General features: G+C 38.0%; 1 protein-coding gene across 2 annotated transcripts in view; it reads right to left on the bottom strand.

Annotated features, from left to right (window-relative positions):
- Window positions 1-19,816, bottom strand: part of vgll4b (vestigial-like family member 4b) — a 41,767-nt gene that overhangs the window by 19,894 nt on the left and 2,057 nt on the right. The window contains exon 2 of one of the 2 annotated variants that reach the window (XM_030729333.1): window positions 19,372-19,445. In XM_030729333.1, coding sequence (XP_030585193.1) covers window positions 19,372-19,435 — 64 coding nt within the window. In that variant the 5' untranslated portion in view covers window positions 19,436-19,445. Of the gene's footprint in view, window positions 1-2,638; window positions 3,010-19,371; window positions 19,446-19,816 lie in introns of those variants that run through there. The other variant, XM_030729332.1, reaches the window with a different exon arrangement.

The following is a 19,816-nucleotide window of genomic DNA, read 5'->3' as shown; positions in this document are numbered from 1 at the left end:
AGGATGTTTTGGGTTTTTTGTTATTGTTTTTTAAATTCAGAACTGTGATGAATTAATGCATACAGACAGATCGTAAAAAAATTAATGTCACTGCAGGTTAACGTCGCTATCATAACACATGAACCACACCTGACGAATGAACTTGAGGCCAAACTCTGTTTTTCCATAACCTCAGTAAAGACCTGTAATGAAGTCAATTTCTTAATTTAACACAGCACATAAAACCTGATTTTTTATTTTATTTTATTTGTTTATGTGAATATTCACTAAGGTAACCAATGAAGATCAATGCCTTAATACTAAACTCTGTCTGTCACTTACAGAACCTTTAAAAAACAATATATCTACCTGATCAACAAACAAAATGCAAACTGAGATTACTTAGAAAATCAGGGGAGTGCAGACTATCCATATAGTCCACCTATTATTAGTTTTTTTAGAGTTATTCAACTGCATGATAGACAGGCTAATCTAATGTCCCATCTGTATTAAATGTTACTAAATGTCAGTGATAATACAGTAGCAGTGATAGCTTCACATTAGGACAACATACAAGTAGGAGCATGATGATTGAAAAATTATGGTGTAGTTTTGCTCATGCATATAATAACAAGTCAGGACACCCCCAGTATAACAAAGCTCTTCTATTCCTGTCTTGGCACAACAAGTTTGAACATGAGGGGGCTTTTCTTTTCCTCTCTTTACTGATAGACTTGTCCTTGTATCTTTGTTTTCTTATCATGAGGCACATGATGGAGTCAGATTCTAGCTCAGTCAGCTAAAAACCACACACAAAAAAGGAAAAACAAACTGATCTCCTAATAGTGCAGAGATATGCTTCCAGACACAGAAATAAACAATTTTATCCAAATCAGTGGCCATATAAGCACAAAAAGATGCTACTTCCCATCTTTACTTATGTAATTTTATTCAGAGTTAGACAGGATGAAACCTGAGCAGGATGAAGCTTCATGGTGACACAAACCCCCCCATTCTGACTGGCGTAAATCCCAAGCTAGTGGCAGGCTTATCTAATACACCTGCACCGTGCAGAACTGCCATGAACATTTCCCAATAATGGCATGTATGTTCAAGCTTCTGAGCACAATGTGAAAAGTCATGTGCCTAAATGCAACAAACAGCCAAACAGGAATTACAGCAACCCGACACCTTTTTTTCCCCCCAGCAGCATTAGAAACAGACAAAAATACAACAGAGGCCTTAATCACATGCCAAGCCATAAAAAAACAGAAAAACAAAACATTTTTCTTCTGCTGCTGGTAGCATAGTTTTACCAAAGGACAACACAGAAACTCATTTCTCTATTAATCACGTGCCATTGTGCAAATGTGCAAAATGGTGTCAGTCACAGCATATTTAAAGGAGCTCCATTACAGGTTGATTATATGTTACATGATGAGGCAAGCTGCTAAGCACAACAGCAGGGGAAAAAGGAGCAATGTGACCAAAAACAGGAGAAAAAAAAAACCCTGCTTACCAGTTGATGAAGAAAATGCTTTACTTTTGTGTTGCTGCAGCTTTTGAATAAGGATTAATTATCAGCCACCACATTATCTACCAGGCCTCGAGTTTTATTTCCATATCTATAAAATATATTAGTTTATGTTCAAGTCATAAACTGAACATTCTGACCAGACTTCAGCTTTACAGCTGGGAACCTGCTGGTGAAATTAATAAGGACACGTTTTTTGTTTGTCTGGTTTTGTTGTGTTTTGTTTTGTTTTTTTTCCCCCCTTTCTTTTTCATTCCTGGATTAGACCCTGCATGCTGCAGTAGAGGCCAGCGACAGGGCAGAGGAAAAACTTGCATACAGCCCCCGGAAAGTCAGTGATATTACAAAGCCTGACAGAGGAGAACTACTTCAGAGTCAGGCACTTTGCAGATATTTGGAAAGCGTCTACTCTGATTTCTGGACAAAGAGAATATGGAAATAAACTTCACTTAAGACCACAAAGTAACTTGTAGTACACAGACATATATGACAAGAAGAAATCCGTGCATTTGTAAAATAAAACAGACTTTCACCTGCATCTTATAGTGTGCTGTAGGGGGTTAAAACCACAATGTGAAAATCTTGGACTCATTCATTCATCGGAAATGGGAATGCAAAAGGCATGAATAACAAACACCACCAGAGAGTCAGAATAGCTCGGTAACTAGTAATACAGTGAGTCAGTCTTATGAGAGCCATTAAATGAACACATGGGTTACAGACTATTATTTCAGCCTTTTCGCTCTAGATTTTTCTTTCGACCAGAACCCAATAATACAGACAACGATAAGACTAATAAAGGCACTGACAGCCATTCAGAAAAGGAGAAAACAGAAAGAGCGCTTACACCAACTCTACGTAAAATACGTTACTAGGAGGTTGAAAAACATTAACCAGTTGAAGTTAATAGTCATAAATTGTCTACAAACTGAGTTAGTTAACAGGTATTAAAATCTACATGTTTTCTCTACCGTGCTTGCGAGGAAACAGCTAGCGAAGCAACGTAAACTGAAGAGAAAACTTCGACCAACTACGTCGTTAACGTTAGCTCGCAGCGTAACGCCACTTCGAAGTTTAAAAACAGACGTAATAGAGCCCGCAAACAGCCCACACCCGCTAGTTTACCTTCGTAGCAGAGAATGCCAATGTTGTTGTTCATCTTGTCCAGGTACTGGTAGTTCAACAGGTCCATTTTCATTAGTAGCATTTATCGGGCTTTTATTTAAAAAAATAGACCAGCTTTTTTTTTTTTTCTTCTCCTCTGAAGCGACGGTCAAAAAGCTAAAGGCCCAGCCTCCAACTTTAGTTCTGTAGAAACTCCCTTATCAAAAATGTAACCACGTAGAAAGTGTTATCGCAGATATCAATTAGTTTACTTTTTGAGATACGGGTAAATGTGCAGCGGTGACAAGGCGCAAAAAAATAAAAATAAAAATAAGAGTAGCGTCAGTTCTCCTCACAGCCAGCTGTAAGTCGACTGCACTGACACGCAGGCTATGCTTGGTATGACTCCTACGCTTCACCAGTGGTTTCCACTGTTGCTGAGAGGGACGCACTGGGCATGCTCGCTAAATCCCTGGAGCGCCTCAAATATCAGGGATATTTTACGCGCAAGATCAGCCTCTCCAAACACATCCAAAGAGAAAGCGACGAGAGGGAGAGAGATCCCAAAAAGCTGCAGCAAACCCCACATTAAGTCTTTAGGGACTAAATAATACAGTTAGCAAGTATCTCAAGTCTCCATGCTGTATTTTATATTATTATTTTTTGCAAATGATTATTAAACATGCCAATCAATGACTTTACGTGCAATCCAGGCACACCCCATCAAAGAATATAGAGGCGATAACATGAAAGATGCCATAAAAGTATTCTAGCTCAGTATAACCTTATCTGAGGGCGAGTGCCTGTGGGATTATTATGTCGGCACTATATTATAAAGGTCTCTATGTCTGGTAATACTGCAGGGAAACCTGCAAGAAATCAGGAAAGGAAAAGAAAAAACCGTCAATAAAAGGGTAAATTAAAAAAATAAACTATGCTTTAGGTTATGGAGATGCTGCTCATAAAGCGTTTTGGTTTCCTACCAATATTTTGTTTATGTTTTGATTCATCTGTCAACATATTTTATAACACAAAGGATAATTTTCCTTCAAGACAGCACATGAACACAAAGAGGAACAATATGCATTTGGCAGAAACACAAACAAACCTTACTGTTGATTTTAAAAAGTTTAAAAGTTATGAAAGGCCTAGTGGTCCCCTAATTTCTTGAGTGGTCCTCTCCTGCCCCCTGGTGCTTGAGATGGGCTATTTCCAGCCCCCACCCCCACCCCCCAAAAAAGACTGATCAGAAAAACGGGAATGAAAAGGATACAGACTTTTCCATGGACGTGAATATGATTATCAAAACACTGCATAGCTTGTATTTAGAAGATAAGAGAGCAACTTCCTCAGAGCATATGACAACACAGCTAGCAAGGTGTGGTTGTGCTTTAGTTTAGAAGCTTAACATGCAAACACATGACTAAAAATAGCCATCATTAAAAGCTCAGAGAAAATGTGAAATACCTGTGGGCATTCATTTTTACACTCCAAAGAGTATACTTATAAAGGAAGGATATCAGATATTAAGAGGAAAAATATATGCACAAGTGAGAACAAGTAAGAATTAAAGGAATAAATGTTTAGCCCACGTGACCATATATTAGTGTTGCGTGTTTGTTGACATTTCTGGTCTTGATAACATTATCTAACATACAAATGAGCCAAATAAGAACAAGGAAGGGACATAAAAAAGAGCTAAACGGAAATATGAGAAATATGAATGAGAAAATACATGTTTGATGGTGGCGGATTTTACTTTTTATGCTAGAATCTATAGTCTCCATTTATCATACAGCATCCAACAGAGTATATATGGATGAGTCACAGTCCTCTCTCTCACTAAAAAGACCTCCTAATGTCTAAAACTGCTCAAACTGAGGTAGAAGAAAAAACTTTACTCCTGTCTCTCACAAAGTTACCAAAGATACAAATGCAACAAACACAATATGCATTCATGTAAACACACTCATACACCCACTCCATCCTGTTTCACAAACACACTGGTCTATACGCCTCCCTCTTTTCTTTGTTGTGTACACACAGATACACAAAGGCCTTTCCCCTCCTTCCTCCTGGCCTCCTCTTTCAGTGGTGACTCAGAACTAAGGAACATGGTTCTTGTCTCATCAGATGGCCATTGTTTCAAGTTTCAATCACATGCAGGCTGATTTCAGGCCAACTCCTTTCAGTGCGACTATTACAGTACACACAGTACTGCAGGTTACAACTCAGGGCAGTGAGCCTTAAACAAATACTTTGTGAAACACTGTACTGTTGTAACCGCAAAGATAGGGAGAGACAGGTGCAATCCATCTGTACACTGAGACAAACAATAACAGATTAGTGCCCCCTTATGGCCAACAGAGACTTCCACTGGGCAACAGTTAATAAATATAAATCTACATTTACAGATCTTATACCATATTTCTCAAGACATATTACCAAACACTAACATGTCAAACTCATGATGGCACTGGAAGAAATATCTGGGGATCACCACAGTTAGTAGACTTCAGACTTCATCTATTAAATGACAAAACATCATAGCAATCTATCAAAAATGATATGGTTATTGAGTTCAGAAAACACCGTCCTTTTGTGTCCTTTTAGGTCAGGTAGTGGAACGAGTGCAAAATTACAAATACTGTGATGCAATAATTAAGCAAAAATTGAAATTTGAAGCAAACTGTGAGGCTGTGTGCAGAAAGGGGCACTAGCACCTGTCATGTTTGAGGAAACCTTCTTAATTCCACCCTGACAAAGCCATGACAATGAAGAACAGAGGCTGAGCGTGAGCTGCAGCTTAACCCAGCATCTCTGTACACCAGATAATTTACAGGGATTCAATTTTACTTGCTCCCTTTGCATAGTGAGTTTCAGTTCAGTTCCTTCCTTCTGGACAAAGGTTTATAGTCCCAAAGTGCAAAGCAAAATGGTAGAAAAATAACTAACTGTTCTATTAAGCTTGTCTTTTGTCTGTGTTATTTTGAATGATGTGTATGTAAAGATGGATGACTCGCTGACTGCAAACCAAATTTACCTACAGGTACAAAGTAAGTAACCCAAGTCTGAACCAAGATGTTGGGCAAATGACAATCCAAAGAAAGCAGAAAAGGACAGCTGACATCTCCATAGGATGAATACATTTAGAGTCAAAATAAATATTTAAGAGGTAAAATAATTAATTCTGAGGGAAATAAATATAGTTTCTTATGTCAAGGCTCCATCAGTTACCAAAAGTCTTTAATTGATTGAATAACTGCCAATAAGCTGGGCAGCAAAAGGATACTTAAGTATGAGTATATGAGTCCTTCATTAAGCCAGCTTAGTGAAGGAGACAAAGAGAGCTAAAATGTAACACTGAGGTTACCTAGTATAAAATGAACTCTGACTTTTATTCAATGAAACAGATAACACAATAATGGATAAAAGATGATTCAACACGGTACAATTTTTATAATCACTCTTGTAGAAAACAATAAAGGCCATCAAAATAAAAGTGCAATTTTAAAAAATTTATATTCCAATCAAATATAACTAGCAGTATAAACTTTGTTTTTTTTAACAATGAAAGCATTTGGGGCATGTTTGTTTTTCCTGTGTACATAAAGCTGCCTGATTCCTGCTAAAACCACCACCCTGTATGAGTATTCATGTGGTGGCTACATTTACACGTACACCTATCGTGCAATTGTCGCAAATGCCTCACACAGAGTTTACTTATAAAGACAAACACATTCTCTAACACAGCATCCCTTGTTCTGCCCTGGCAGGGTGTAAGATGAATAAGTATAAGGAGATTAATGGTTACACAATAAGTTGGTGAAAATCCACCTCTTTCTTCCATAGTGACAAGTTGTTACACACAACTTAGCCTACTGTGGAAATAAACCTTTTCTCATCACTGTTTCCATAGCCTGCTTTCTTTGGCTGGACTCAGGCATGTCAGCTCTGGGAAACACTGAATTGCCCAACACCTAATTGCCCATTTATGTTTACCAATGCCTACTTTGGACCATAGACTGATATTCAATATTGTTTATCCTATTCTATCCTACAAAGTTAGGTTCTGCTTAGACTTTACTGACCAGGTTAGATTTATGCTTAGTTATAATTTACCTTAGTTTATAACTTAAATGGGGGAAGCTGATCCATTAATATCCCCTCCCATACAGCCAGGTTTCATTTATTCATGTAAGTACAAAGCCAAACTTCCAGCTTTCCTGTCATTTCCGCCTTACTTCTTGTGTACCTATTCATTTATATAATCTGTCATGACAAGGTGCTATCAGACCCAGTTTTAATCTCCTGCAGTGTTTTCGTGTGTCTGAGCAGGCCTGGGCTTCTCCAGAGAGTGGGTGTGTCAGGAATACTGAAATACTGCACAGACAAGGTGGTGATTCGTGTTAAAGCTTCATCAACACATTTGAATGTTGCAACACAAACACCCGACAGAACAGAAAAAGACAATGTTGATAGAAGAGGTTATAATAAAGGCTGTCTTGATTTTCTCATCATTCCTATTTCTTCTCCAGATTCTGAAACCTCTTCACAACTTGTTGAAAAGTGGAAAAAAAAAAAAAAAGAAAGAAAAGTTTTATCCCTTTCTTTGTTTACACAAAATAACATCTGTGTAAACATGATCTTATTAAGCTGTGGTGAACGAACAACTGTCACAGTGGCAGAGATCAAAGGTCAAAACCTTGATTACTTTACAGCACCTCTGAAATATTACCACGCCATTACCAGTGTTTACATGGTGATATAATGCATTGAAGATGTTTATCCTTTCTAAAACATGTTGTCTCAGCCTCTGGTGTGAGGGTGGTTACTTAACCATCTCTTTTCCACATACTTTGAAGTTGTAAAAGATTTGACTACAGCTATAATGTCTGCAAACAGCTGACGTGCCTGCATTTTACTATATGACACAATACAGTTTTTAACCAACTGCGATTCACTACGGATTAATCCACATTTTTTTTTAGTTTAAACATTTAAACCTCCTTGCTTCTTTACACAACATTTCTGTGAGTGTTTGGTTGATGACATCCCCAACACACACTCACAGATGAGGAAATATCAGGTTGCTGCATTGAAACAATGACAACAACAGGTGACTGTGTGGAAGCAAAACTGTTCAGTCATTTCCCGCCTTTGTGTTCACCGTGTGTCTTTGTGTGGCATGGGGTCAACAGCAGAAACCTTTTGCTTATTATTAAGCACAACCGTGTTAAATGCCAACTAAAAAGTCATTTCTGGTGGGAGTGTTGAACCAATATATCACTGATGTTTTTTGCCTGGTAATATAAGAGTCAACCACTTCTATCTGTATTAAAACCTCCATACTAAATCTGTAAGAAAGTACTTATGAGCAATATGAAGAAAAAGATTCTGACATCATAGATACAAAGAGCTGAATGGCAGACAATAGACAAATGAGGTTGATTACTGTTATGTAGAATATGCCCTACTTTTTGTATTATATCCAATTACAAAACATTAGAAACCCTGCTGTTTTTGAGCCTGCTAAAATGCCTTCAGTTGTGAGATTCAGAATTTAATTATTTTAGGAAAATTAGCAAACTTAAATCAGGTTATAGTTTAAATATATGTAGAGGATGTTTTTTTGAGACTTTGGTCTGTGTCAGAAGACCCTATTTAGTTCTTAAATTAATTCTCTTCCTATTGTAACATCAAATATTGCTGATTAACTTGTAAGACCTATTGATATTGCAGTCATTCACCTATGCCGTATTAATGTGCTACTCCATGATCAGTCTACAACAGCTGGTTTGCATCTGGAATGTGGACCACGTGGACACTGACAGCTCTGAATATGAGGCTGTGCACCATTCAGACTGGGGATTCAAGCTTGAGCTACTGAGGTTTATTCGGGGAACAAAGATAGATCATCACATGGCAGCCTAGCTACCTTTGTTCACATTTAAGTGCCTGCCTTTGAGCATCTATTAAAACTGCTACAAATTTATGTCCCATACACCTTGCTTAGGTTATCGGCAGTTTTTGAGTAGTTCCAGTCCCAGGTCTGCTCTAAAAGGGGACCGAGCTTTCTTAGTTCCAGCTCTGAAACACTGAAAATGCCTCGCCATTCAGATCAGGTCATCCACCTCAAGAACAGTCCTCAAATCCCCTCTACTTGCTGGCTGGGTTAGGTCCAATTTATAACTGTGTATTGTCAATATTAATTGCTTTAATTCTGTTTCCTTGTTGTTTGCCATTTCTTTTTTCTAAATTGTTTTTATGTTGTTTATATCTTTCCCTTCCTTTGTCTTTATTTGTATATCATTTCATAATTTATTTCAACAATTAAAATTGTTAAAATTGTGTGCTTTGCAGCACTTTAGTCAGTGTCTGTGATAAAATGACTTTATCAATAATGACTGTTGTTTCTTAGTAGTGTTATATGATCTTTAAAATCAAGATAAGCCTGCTATGTCCTGTGCAAAGTGTTCTCGCACAGCTGAGACATCCTAGTCATCTGTGACCTTCTCTTCAGTATAGTCCATCTGTCCTGTTTTGCTTTTGCAGTTTGCCCAGGCGTCCTCACTCTTCTTTCCACCTGGCCTCCTGTCCATCTTTTGAATTTTCTTGTCAGTACTCAAGTTGATTTGAACATCTTCTGTCTGCCAGATCTTTTTTCTCCCTCTGTCTCTAAACTTACGGGCTCTTGTCTACTCCTCCCCTGCAGCATGCCTGCCAATTTTTGTTTATGACATAAAGAAAACCATCAGGACAGACACTGGCTGCACTGGCTACACTGGCTTGAGGCAGTGCAAGGCCGGATATTTATTTATATTATATAACCGACAGCAACACATCTCAAATCTTATCTACAGCAGGTTGAGATTCACATCTCTGTTGAAAGCCAGCAAAAAAAACAAAAAAAAAACAAAACAAGTCATCCAACTTTGACATAGAAGAAAGGAGGGTGGTCAATGTCTGTTTTGTTGCTAATTAAAGAATGGTCAAGCACTTCGAATATATCACACCAAACAGATTCTATTTCTAGTAATGGAAAACGATAGCTGTTCCCATCAGCCATTCGGACCTATGACAACATTCTTGTCATGCTAACAATTAGCTTGTGGCAAACTGACCCCAGGGACTTATTGACTGGCAGAGACAGTTCCTACATGGGACTGGAGGCTCTGTGCTACTGCCACTCATTTTCTGAATCTGTGCAAGCTTTAATGCTTTGAAATGCTGGATTCAGTGGTAACAATATACAGTCTAACAAGTTTCTTCAAATTAGTTGATATTCTTGATATTCTTCTATAACTAACATTGAAAATCCCATTGAAAGTTCAATTATACAGAAAATATAAAAATAGTACCAAGATAATGATTATTTCTTTTTCTTTAAACATGTCTAGGTGGCCCCAAAATGTGTGCAAACCTTTCTTTTTGTATACTTCCATCTATCAAATTAATTGCCTCCACTAAAAAAAGAACAATAACAACAACTCACCAAAATGCTTTTCCTGCACTATAAAAGTCAAGCTTTTCTTTGCTAGAGGCATTGCAGTCCTGTTTTATTTCATTCTTTGTAACTATAGGAAGCGCTATCAAAAAGAGAGAAATGTCAACAATGTGTGGTCAGCACAGCTCTGAGAGAAGGTTCCCTCACTAAGACACCAGAGCTGGTATAAGACCAGCAAGTGTGACATTTACTGAAAGCAAATCTAGGACACGGGTTCTTTAACATTTTCATATTAAATGTCAATGTTAGGACCCAAATTCAACCACCATCTATTGTCATGAGAGGACTCTGAACATGACTTGACATCTATTTGATTCAGTCCAGTTTATAGGAAAAATTCATGTAAAGAAAGGAGACAGAAGCCCCACATGTAAGCTTGTGGACATCAAAAAGTAAGCACACCTTTTTAGTGTGGTGGATAAATATTCATATCAGGGGAAGTTGAGGGACACCATCCTTTGTGTTTCTTTCTGCTGCTTACATAGTTAACTTTGTAATACTGTGAAAGAATGAAAGAATGGAAAAAGACAGTCTGCACACCGGAACGCTCCTAGAAAAACATTTAATTGCCTTCAAGGGGAAGTAACGTTTCGGGCATCCATGCCCTTCTTCAGACTAGTCTGTCTAGAAGGGCATGGATAAATATTTTTCTAGGAGCGTTCCGGGGTGCAGACTGTCTTTTTCCATGGATGTCGTCTTTGTTCCTGCACCCCTTCAGCTGCTGGATGTGCGTGTTTGGCTTTTATAATGAATGAATAAATAATGCTGGTGATTGTGTACTCATTTCTCAACACATATTCAATATTACATACTGCTGACTTCATAAAACATTATTATGGAAAAGCCAGCTATCCACCTCCCTGACTTACACTGAAACATCTTGTTGGCAGGTAAAAAGCATCAGCAGCTGGCAAAAGAAAAGAAAAGAAAAGAAAAGAAAAGAAAAGAAAAGAAAAATAAGGTATAAAGGAGTCTGCTATGACAATACCACATTGCGATGCAATGTAACATCAAATTTGGGAGGAAGAAAAGTACTTGTTTATGTGTTATGTCTGCATATAAACTAGAAAACAAGTGTGTGTGTGTCTGTGTGTGTGTGCAATTCCTAAAAGAAACTTTTAGGAATTGCACAGCTGTGAAAGAGAAAAAACCCTGTGACCCTGTGACACTTGACCTTTGACCTTGTAACAATGGCAGCCTCTAGCACTTGTAGCCCTAAAAGCTACCTGCTGAACCATGACAAAAACAAAACACTGGCAGTGACGCAATACCTGTGTGCATGAGTAAGTGTGCAATGGTCAATACATATGTAAATACAACTGCCAAAGGAAGTTAATGGAGTGTGGCGGCAAAGAAAGTCATCTTCATTTACTGCTTGTTAAGCTTTTGCAGTGGAAAAATCAGTTATGACAGTATGCTGTACACAAGAACAGGAGGGGAATAAAAGCCACATTTAAGGCAGATTGCTTTGTTAAAGTATAAAAATTAATGCATTAATTATCAAATAACTCCTTTGATGATTTATGCTCTCTTTTCGATTAAAATTTAAAATGCACTTTGGATGAAAGGTGCTGGCATGTAATATAGTGTTTCTGTCTGTTGTATTTCAAAAAACAGATGTATGTAAAGTCCCTTTGTTATCTTTAAAGATTGTAGGATAACAAAGGGACTTCACATACATAGTCTTTGCCACAATATACAACATATTATTAAAAGGAATTGGGGTATATCAGGAGTGACGATGTAGTGAGTCAGATCTTCCCCAAGCCACCATTAATCAGTTTAAGGAGCCCTACACTTTACAGGATACACTGGTACGTAGCCACTTTCAATCAGACTCCCAGCAAAAATGTAAAATCTCATTTGTTGTGTATAGGCTAGAGTGTCCCAGCTGTAAAGTTTTTTACATTCATAGAACAAAAAGATGTTTGCAGAATTGTTTAGGAGAACACAAATATACCATATGCACAGTTAACATAACATGGCTAGACACTACCTGGACTTCCATAATAGTAACCCGCCACCTACACTGCAAGTCTTTGGAATTGACTGCATTCCTCTTTCTATACAAAGAGATGACAGACAAAGGTATCTTAACCAAAGGAAAGCTTTTTGGATTCATAAATTACCCGCCATTAAATATCCTGGCTTGAATGAGGACTTGGATTTTACTCCTTTTTTATAAATGTTATTTACCACTGAAGATGAACTTGTTTGCTGCCGATGCTGCTACGTGTTTGATTTGAACTGAATTTAGTGAATGTTTTGGGCTTGGTGTTGATATCCTTTGGGGTCCTGCATCTGAACAGGTTTTGAAGATTCCTCCAATTGATGGAGCTTCACTGGTGGAACAGTCCACTCTCACCCTAGGTGGAACACCATAAGTAGAAGCTCCTTATTGGTGGAACACCACTAGAAAATATCCAGCGTTTTAATGAATTCTGTTTGACTCCCTGTGGAAGGCTTGTGTACCAAAATGCGTTGGAGTTTGTTTTAACCATGCCCTGACAATAAAGGCATTTTATTTGAAAGGATAGGCCTTGGGGTTCACTGATGATTTAGCCTATGTGTATCCCTTTCAAACAGTACTTCAAATAGAAGCAGTCTGAATCCAGGAAATGCTCCTTCTCAAAAACAATCAGGTTTAATGCATGTTAGTCTAACTTTTAATCATGCACAGTATAAAAAGGCTAGACTCATGACAGCACAGAGATAGCTGCTGTAACTCAATGTAATCTGCCTTTTGTCGTATTTTTTAAGCCATTCAGATACATTCCTGAAATTTAGCTCCTATATTCTCAGACAATTAGTGGAGTGGTCTAAACATTTGCTTAACAAGTGAAAGATCCCTGGTTCAATCCTTTGGGTGTTGCATCAGGAAGGGCATCCAGCAAAAAAAAAAAATAATAATACAATCTGCCAAATCAAACCTGGGAGCTATCTGCTGTGGTGACCCCGTGTGAATAAGGGAGCACCTGAAAATAGCATTTTATTCTCAGACAAACAAGCATTCAGTGAAACATTTTGTATAAGAAACTGAAATAATTTTGATTTGATTAAATTTATAAAGCCTAACAGTGCATTATTAATTTATCCTTTTTGTTTATCAGATCCAAATACTTCTTCCTCCCATGTTTTTAATCACACTATAAACAGACTTATGTTAAGTCTGTCTATCACAGTGGGGGATAATAAAAATAATCCTAGTGCAATTCCAGTTACTCCTTATCATTTGATCCATCCTAACTGATTATCACAAACAGACAGACTCATAGCAGAGGCTTTGGTCCAGTAATATCTTATATACCATAAATGTTTTTTGCTATGATAAAAACAAGACATAAAACAGGTGTGAGAGAACTATACCACAAGTGTACCAATAAAATAAAGGGAAAAAATGGGATGAGAAAGGCTTGCATGTCACTTTGACCTGAATCTACGAGGTCTTTATAGTGCTGATTTTTCTACTGTAGACTCTTTGATTGACAGAACCACTGATAGGGGCAGTAACTCAATTATCAGTTATCATAGGACCTAGTTTATTAAAAAAAAACAAAAACATTATTAAAAAAAATTAAACAAGAGATACTGGCTGGAGAACTGATGTAAGCAATAAAACAATACAGCACACACAAAAAAGGTATAGGATGAAAATAACTGCACCATCTGCCATTGTCTGCCACATTGTCTTCAACTGTTTTGCTTATGGCTGATGTTTGCTGGTGGCTTCTATCATAAATTTTAACCCCTTTGGTCACAATAAAGGAATTTTGGTGGGGAAAAAAACCTTCTACCTACATAATTTTTTTTTTAGGTAGGAGATGTCAGGAAAAGAATATTACAATACAATATATAACTATAGAAAGTGATGTGTATGCAGTGATCGAAGTTCAACCCACATAGTTTTTCAGATATATATTAGTGCACACTGGCACTAAAACTTAGAATTTTATCCAAGCTGTAAAAAGTATTAAATTTTGCTAAAGGACATTTTAGGAGAAAGTTAAAGGAATAGACTGATGCTGCTCTTACCCATGTCTGTAGGATACATGTAATGAAACTACAACCAGAGGATGGTTAGCTTAGCATGCAGGTTGTTCAAAAGTTAATAAAAAAAAAAGCCACCTTCTGGATTACGGTTAAATACCTTTGTTTAGTTTTGCAACAAAACAAATATTTAAAAATGACAAGTCTCACTGTTATATGAGGCACGAACACTGATTTGCTAGTTTTCTAGTTGTGTAATGTAATGTCTGCCAAACAACCAGAAACTCAGGAGTATACCACACCATTTCTTTTCAAAATGGCTAAGTTTTAATGCATTTACAAAAACGAAATGTGGCATAGCCACAACCATAGTATGTTCACTTGTTTAAACCCTGTGTCTTGTTACAAAGGCTGAAATGGAGAGTCAGAAACCGGAACAGGTTGGAGGGCAAACCAACTCCTTGCTTAGGAAGCCTTAAACCAAAACCAAACCCATCCCACCCAAGGGCATGCATTCTCAATCAAATTACCTCCCACATAGCATACCTCTGGATAGGTTTAGACAGAGAGCAGTGATGCAAGGTCTCTGATTTCCCTTTCAGTGTTGATCCAAGTGTACACAAATCATTGTCGACAAGCTACGACTAGTCTTGACAGCTCATTTGCTTAAAGAACTACCACACCGCCCTTCAAGAGTTTAGAAAAGTGCCAACTCAGATTAACCAAATTTCTACTCTGCTGTTGCGGTACACCTCATTCTAAACCTCAGCTGTGTGACTACACTGAGCAGACTTACAGTACTTTGCAAACAAACAACAAAATATATGTAAAAATGTAATGAAAAGAATCTGATAAATCTGATCAAATTTAGTCCTGTGATGTTGTTAAACTGCTCAGTCATACCAGTAAGAGGTTTAAAATCTGATCCGGATTTTTTATTATTTTTTTTTAATTCTATTGCATGTTTGTGTTTAAACAAGATTAACAGTACAGCCATGCTAGTAGCTCTATGAGATTGTTCTTAGACACAATGGTGCTTCTAACTTATGCCAACCCCAGCCTGCTCACATGCTCACAGTGATAATTTACTGACATTTATAAACGTGATTTAGAAGGAAATGTTTGCCATGTTCAATGAAAGTGTCAGTATGCTAACATTTTTTAATAAGCACTAAATGGAAAGTCTCTCTCTCTCTTTTTTTTTGCAGGTTTTTATCTTCACTCATTGATCTAAACCAGATGACAAAAAATAGAAACAACTGACAGAAGTACACAGCACAATGTCCATCCATCCATCCATCCATTTCTTGTTACTGTTCTATGACAAAGCCTATACTGCATGCCACCCATCTATCACAATCAGTGAGAGTTTGGTCTGAGTGAAACAGTCCATTGAAAAAGACCTCTGTACTGTTCTGCTTGATTCTTTCAGTGAGAGTTAGGAAGAGACCGTGAGTGCTTCAACAAACCATGGAAACTATAACAATGAAGGGTGTGTGTGTGTGTGTGTGTGTGTGTGTGTGTGTGTGTGTGTGTGTGTGCGTGTGTGTTTATTTTATAAACAAACAAGCAGGATTTCAGTGTACCACACTAGATTACAACCACCTTCTCTTGGCACCAGCTCTTCTTTTGTTGTGGTTCCTGTCAAAAACAAAAGCTCCGTATTCCATCTTTTCAATAGAGCCCTAAATAGCTGCCTCTCTTTGGAATGATTGGCTTCAATCTAACCTCCATGATCCAAGAAGCACAGTCTGGGCCTACTCACTGAGAGCACTCGCTGAATTTATTAAATATGTTATATAACTTATTATTCAGAAAATGTATATTTTATAAGCTATCGAAAACACCGAGCTACAAACAAAAGTAATTAATCTGTGCTAGAAGTTGGGCTTCCAGTGCAATCCAGACTGATTTCATATACAGGTCTGCTTCCAGGAAGGGTGGAGCACACAGCAAGATCTTCCAAGTAGACACCAAAATTGCTATGGAGGGTGATGACAAGTATTAAGCATTTACCCACATTCACCATTAAATATAAGGCACAGTTTACTTCACTGTTTTTTTAGTATGTGTGTAATTACCATATATTCAAGTTCAGGAGTATAAAACCTGTGATTAGCGTTGCATGCAGACTGTCCTCAAACCGGAAGGTGGCTCCTTGCTGAAGTATGTGTGTGTGGATATGCATATGCAAGTGTGGCGCTGTTTCCTCAACTGAGGATGAATTGCTTTGAGAAACATACAGCCAACATATTGCAAAGGGGTCACTTCATACCAGCATTAAAACATCACCTCATAAGGGGTGTTTTACTGCCTCTGAGCCTTGAAAGTTTAATGCCATGAGGAATGAACGGGAATTCCTAAATTCATCCAGGTATTTTAGGGGATGTCGGGTTGGTTGTGCAACAGGAGCTCAGCAGAAGCTATAAGCCCAGAGTCAGAGCCTTAAGCATTAATCCTACACAGATGTAGCGGAAGCACCTTAAGAGAGCTATTAACACCTGACAAAGAATATTGCAGAACTAAAGCAGTTCTGTGAGGAAAAACAGCAAAAAAAAACTCCCCCTCCTTTTTGGAGGAGGAGTCTGACTTTCAGGTCTGACTGGCAGCTACCAGAAACACTTAACTGAAGGTTCACTTATTTATTCCCAGTGGCAGAGTAAATGTACAGTACCAGACAAAAGTTTGGGCACACTCCAAAGCGTGTCCAAACTTTTGACTGGTACTGCATATTGGGTTTTGTCTAATGATAAGTGTTGTGTGTTATTAGTTCAAGTGCTTTGCATGTGAATTGAATCACATGCTGCGGAAAACCAGTTTTTCTTTTAACTGTATTCCTAAACCTGCAAAGCAACATAAACTTAGATCAAAGGCTGTGATATTTTAAACCTTTCTAAAACTGTGGACCAACACCTGTGAAAAAGTCGTTACTGCTATCAATCCATCACAAACACTGTAAAGTAATTACAAATGCATGTCTTAAAAAAAAAATGCAGGGTGTGGGGATTATCCATAGACAGAAACTTTTGGGTCTGAAAAGTGAAGCCAGCACAGAAGTGCCTCGAACCTGCATTTATTTTAGTGGCCATCAGCATGCAGCTCATCTGGTCACAAAAATACATCCGCTTGTTTAGAGGTCTAATGGAAAACAACCCTTCAGCTCTCTTGCCTGTCACCACAGTGAGCACTTTCCTGATGAGTTTTTTGGTACAAGTCGCAGGCTTCATGTTATACTGAACAGAACATGGAAAATGACATTCACTTTGTATATTAAGATCCACATTAGAGTCCAAAAGGAGGATAAAGCAACATATGCTTTACCGTGTGATTGACAGGTCATTAGCATATGAGAGATGCACATCTAAGTCCTCCCTAAACTAAGCAAACTTCATAGTGGCTACATCATCTTTTCTATACAGTCTAAGGGTTTAACAAAGTTCTGCTTGAAGAATGACCTAATACCAACAGAACTAATGGAAGCGGAGTTTCTTTTAAAGCTTGTATGAGCATTCATATCCAATTAGCCTTAATATTTGTCCCTGAGCCAGCAATTCTATTTCTAAAGATTACTGTAGTATTTCCGATACATTATTCATGTGCAGTAATTTCCTTCAAGATGGCATTTGTGTAGGTCTCTGAATTATTTCAAACAGTGAAGGGTTATCTGCAGGGTTAGGGGTGTGGTCTGAGCAGCTGATCTGATCTAAAGTGCTAGCCTAAGCAAGCCCCACTCAGGCGATCTGAATTAAATTGACTGTTGAGAAGGCAGGCCCAAGCCTTTCCCTGATCTGTTGCAAGGCTCTGGTGTCAAGTGCTATGCAATTGCTGCAAAGGCTCGTTATTAATGCAAACAAGCCTGCAGAGCTTGTTGACTTAACTGGCTGGTCGACTAACTTGTAACTAGTTTGGCAGACTAGCTCGTTAGCCGACTAGTTAGCTCAGCTGGCTCTCTGATTCAAACATTTTTCTCTGCACTATTGTGGAAACAGGTTGCGTGCATTGTCTTTGGACAAAGAGGCCATGCACAGCCCACAACAAAAAGTGACATCAGTGCAGAAGAAAAAAACAAAACAAAAACACTGCAGGGGAGCGGGGGAACAGAGGAGGAGGGGTAGAGATCTCCCAGGGCATTTTACTCAGAAGTACAAGGAAGCTGATATTCACTTCATTTGAATCAGAACATTATGGGAACATGCTGGTGACACAGCAGCTCTGCTTATCTGATAGTACATTTTCTTGCTTATATGTACTTCAAGATAAACAATTATTCAAATAACCTTCTAGCAGGTTTTATCAAAGTGAAATAGACAGGAAGTTTGAACTTATATAAAATATTAAAAGTAAAAACACTTGTTTGATTTTTTTTCCACCTTGGCTTCATGGTGCCCACTAATCATTCACACACAAATAAATCACTAAAAATTCACAAATTCATTGGCTTCTAGATTTGTCTCACTATAAAAATAATTACATTTCCTAGTGTCACTCTGCCAGAGACCAATTATTACACATAAAAAAAACAAACATATGTGTTTCTGTACAAAATACCAAAAATAACAAACTGAGCTGCCTCCTCTAAACAGTGCATGTCAATTATCAGTGGTATCCACTGAATGTTAAGTGTCCTTGTAGTTTTCGCTCAGCTCCGGGGCCTGCTGGTTGCAGGGAGGCCTGCTGAGAAGGACTGGCCATTTCTCGTTAATCTCGGAAGGAATTTTTTTCTGCACTGCCAGAAGTACTCAAACATGATTAGGAGAGGAGAAAAGAAAAGATGGAAGAGGTCAGAACACAAAAAGTAGGAGAAATTAAGACAGCAACCAAGTGGATGACTGGAGGGAAAAGATGGACAGAAATCAATGAGATAGTGACACAGACAGAAAGTCAATAACAGGAAAGACAAAACCCCACCCTGATTCCAGTGAAAGCAGGTTAACACAAGCAAGCAGCAGGTTAAAAAGCAGTAGTGATGGCAGTTGAAGGCAGTTGGTCTAATTTGCCTGCATATCAGCAAATGCAATTGTACAGCACAAAGACACCTATTGTCTTATGGACGAAAACAAGCCCAGGGGTTTTGACTGCACATAAAGTTGCACTTCATCTATATGTAACACAACTCTAATGATACAAATTGTTTGCCTGTACCTTTCAACAGTACAAGAGTCAATACAGAGAGAGATGAGTTAAAGAAAAGAAAATCCAAACAACGCCATTTCTACAGGCACATAAATACAAGCCGAAATGGGAGCTTGATAAAACTTACTCTCTTCCTCATTCGCATGAACAAATGATGCTGCTCTTGACAGAACATCCAGTGGAGTCTCCATGCTTGGATGCCTGCAGGGCAGAGGGGAGGGCAAAATGTCAAAACTCTTTAGGACTCATCATTTGTCATTTTAAACAAAACACAAGTTAATATGTAATGGATGCTAAGTCATTAAGAGCTCCAAAACTTTCAAAGTTTCATGGTGCACAAATGTAATTCATATTTCTATAAAAGCTGGAGTATAAAAACCTGAAATTTGACTGCTTTTACTGCTGCAGAATATAAATCTGAAAGATTCTCTACCAAGCCATTTTTTCCCCACTTGGCAAAATTTTACCTCTCCATTCATCAGTTTCAGCAGAACCAGCTGTCTAAGATTTTGCCTTTATACTAGAATAATCTCACCTGATTTTGGTATAAATATATAATATTAATAACAAAG

Source organism: Archocentrus centrarchus, chromosome 5 (assembly GCF_007364275.1).
Source record: "Archocentrus centrarchus isolate MPI-CPG fArcCen1 chromosome 5, fArcCen1, whole genome shotgun sequence".
Lineage (NCBI taxonomy): Eukaryota > Metazoa > Chordata > Actinopteri > Cichliformes > Cichlidae > Archocentrus > Archocentrus centrarchus.
The sequence above is the reverse complement of the archived record's forward strand: the minus strand, read 5'-3'. Positions and strand labels throughout refer to the sequence as shown.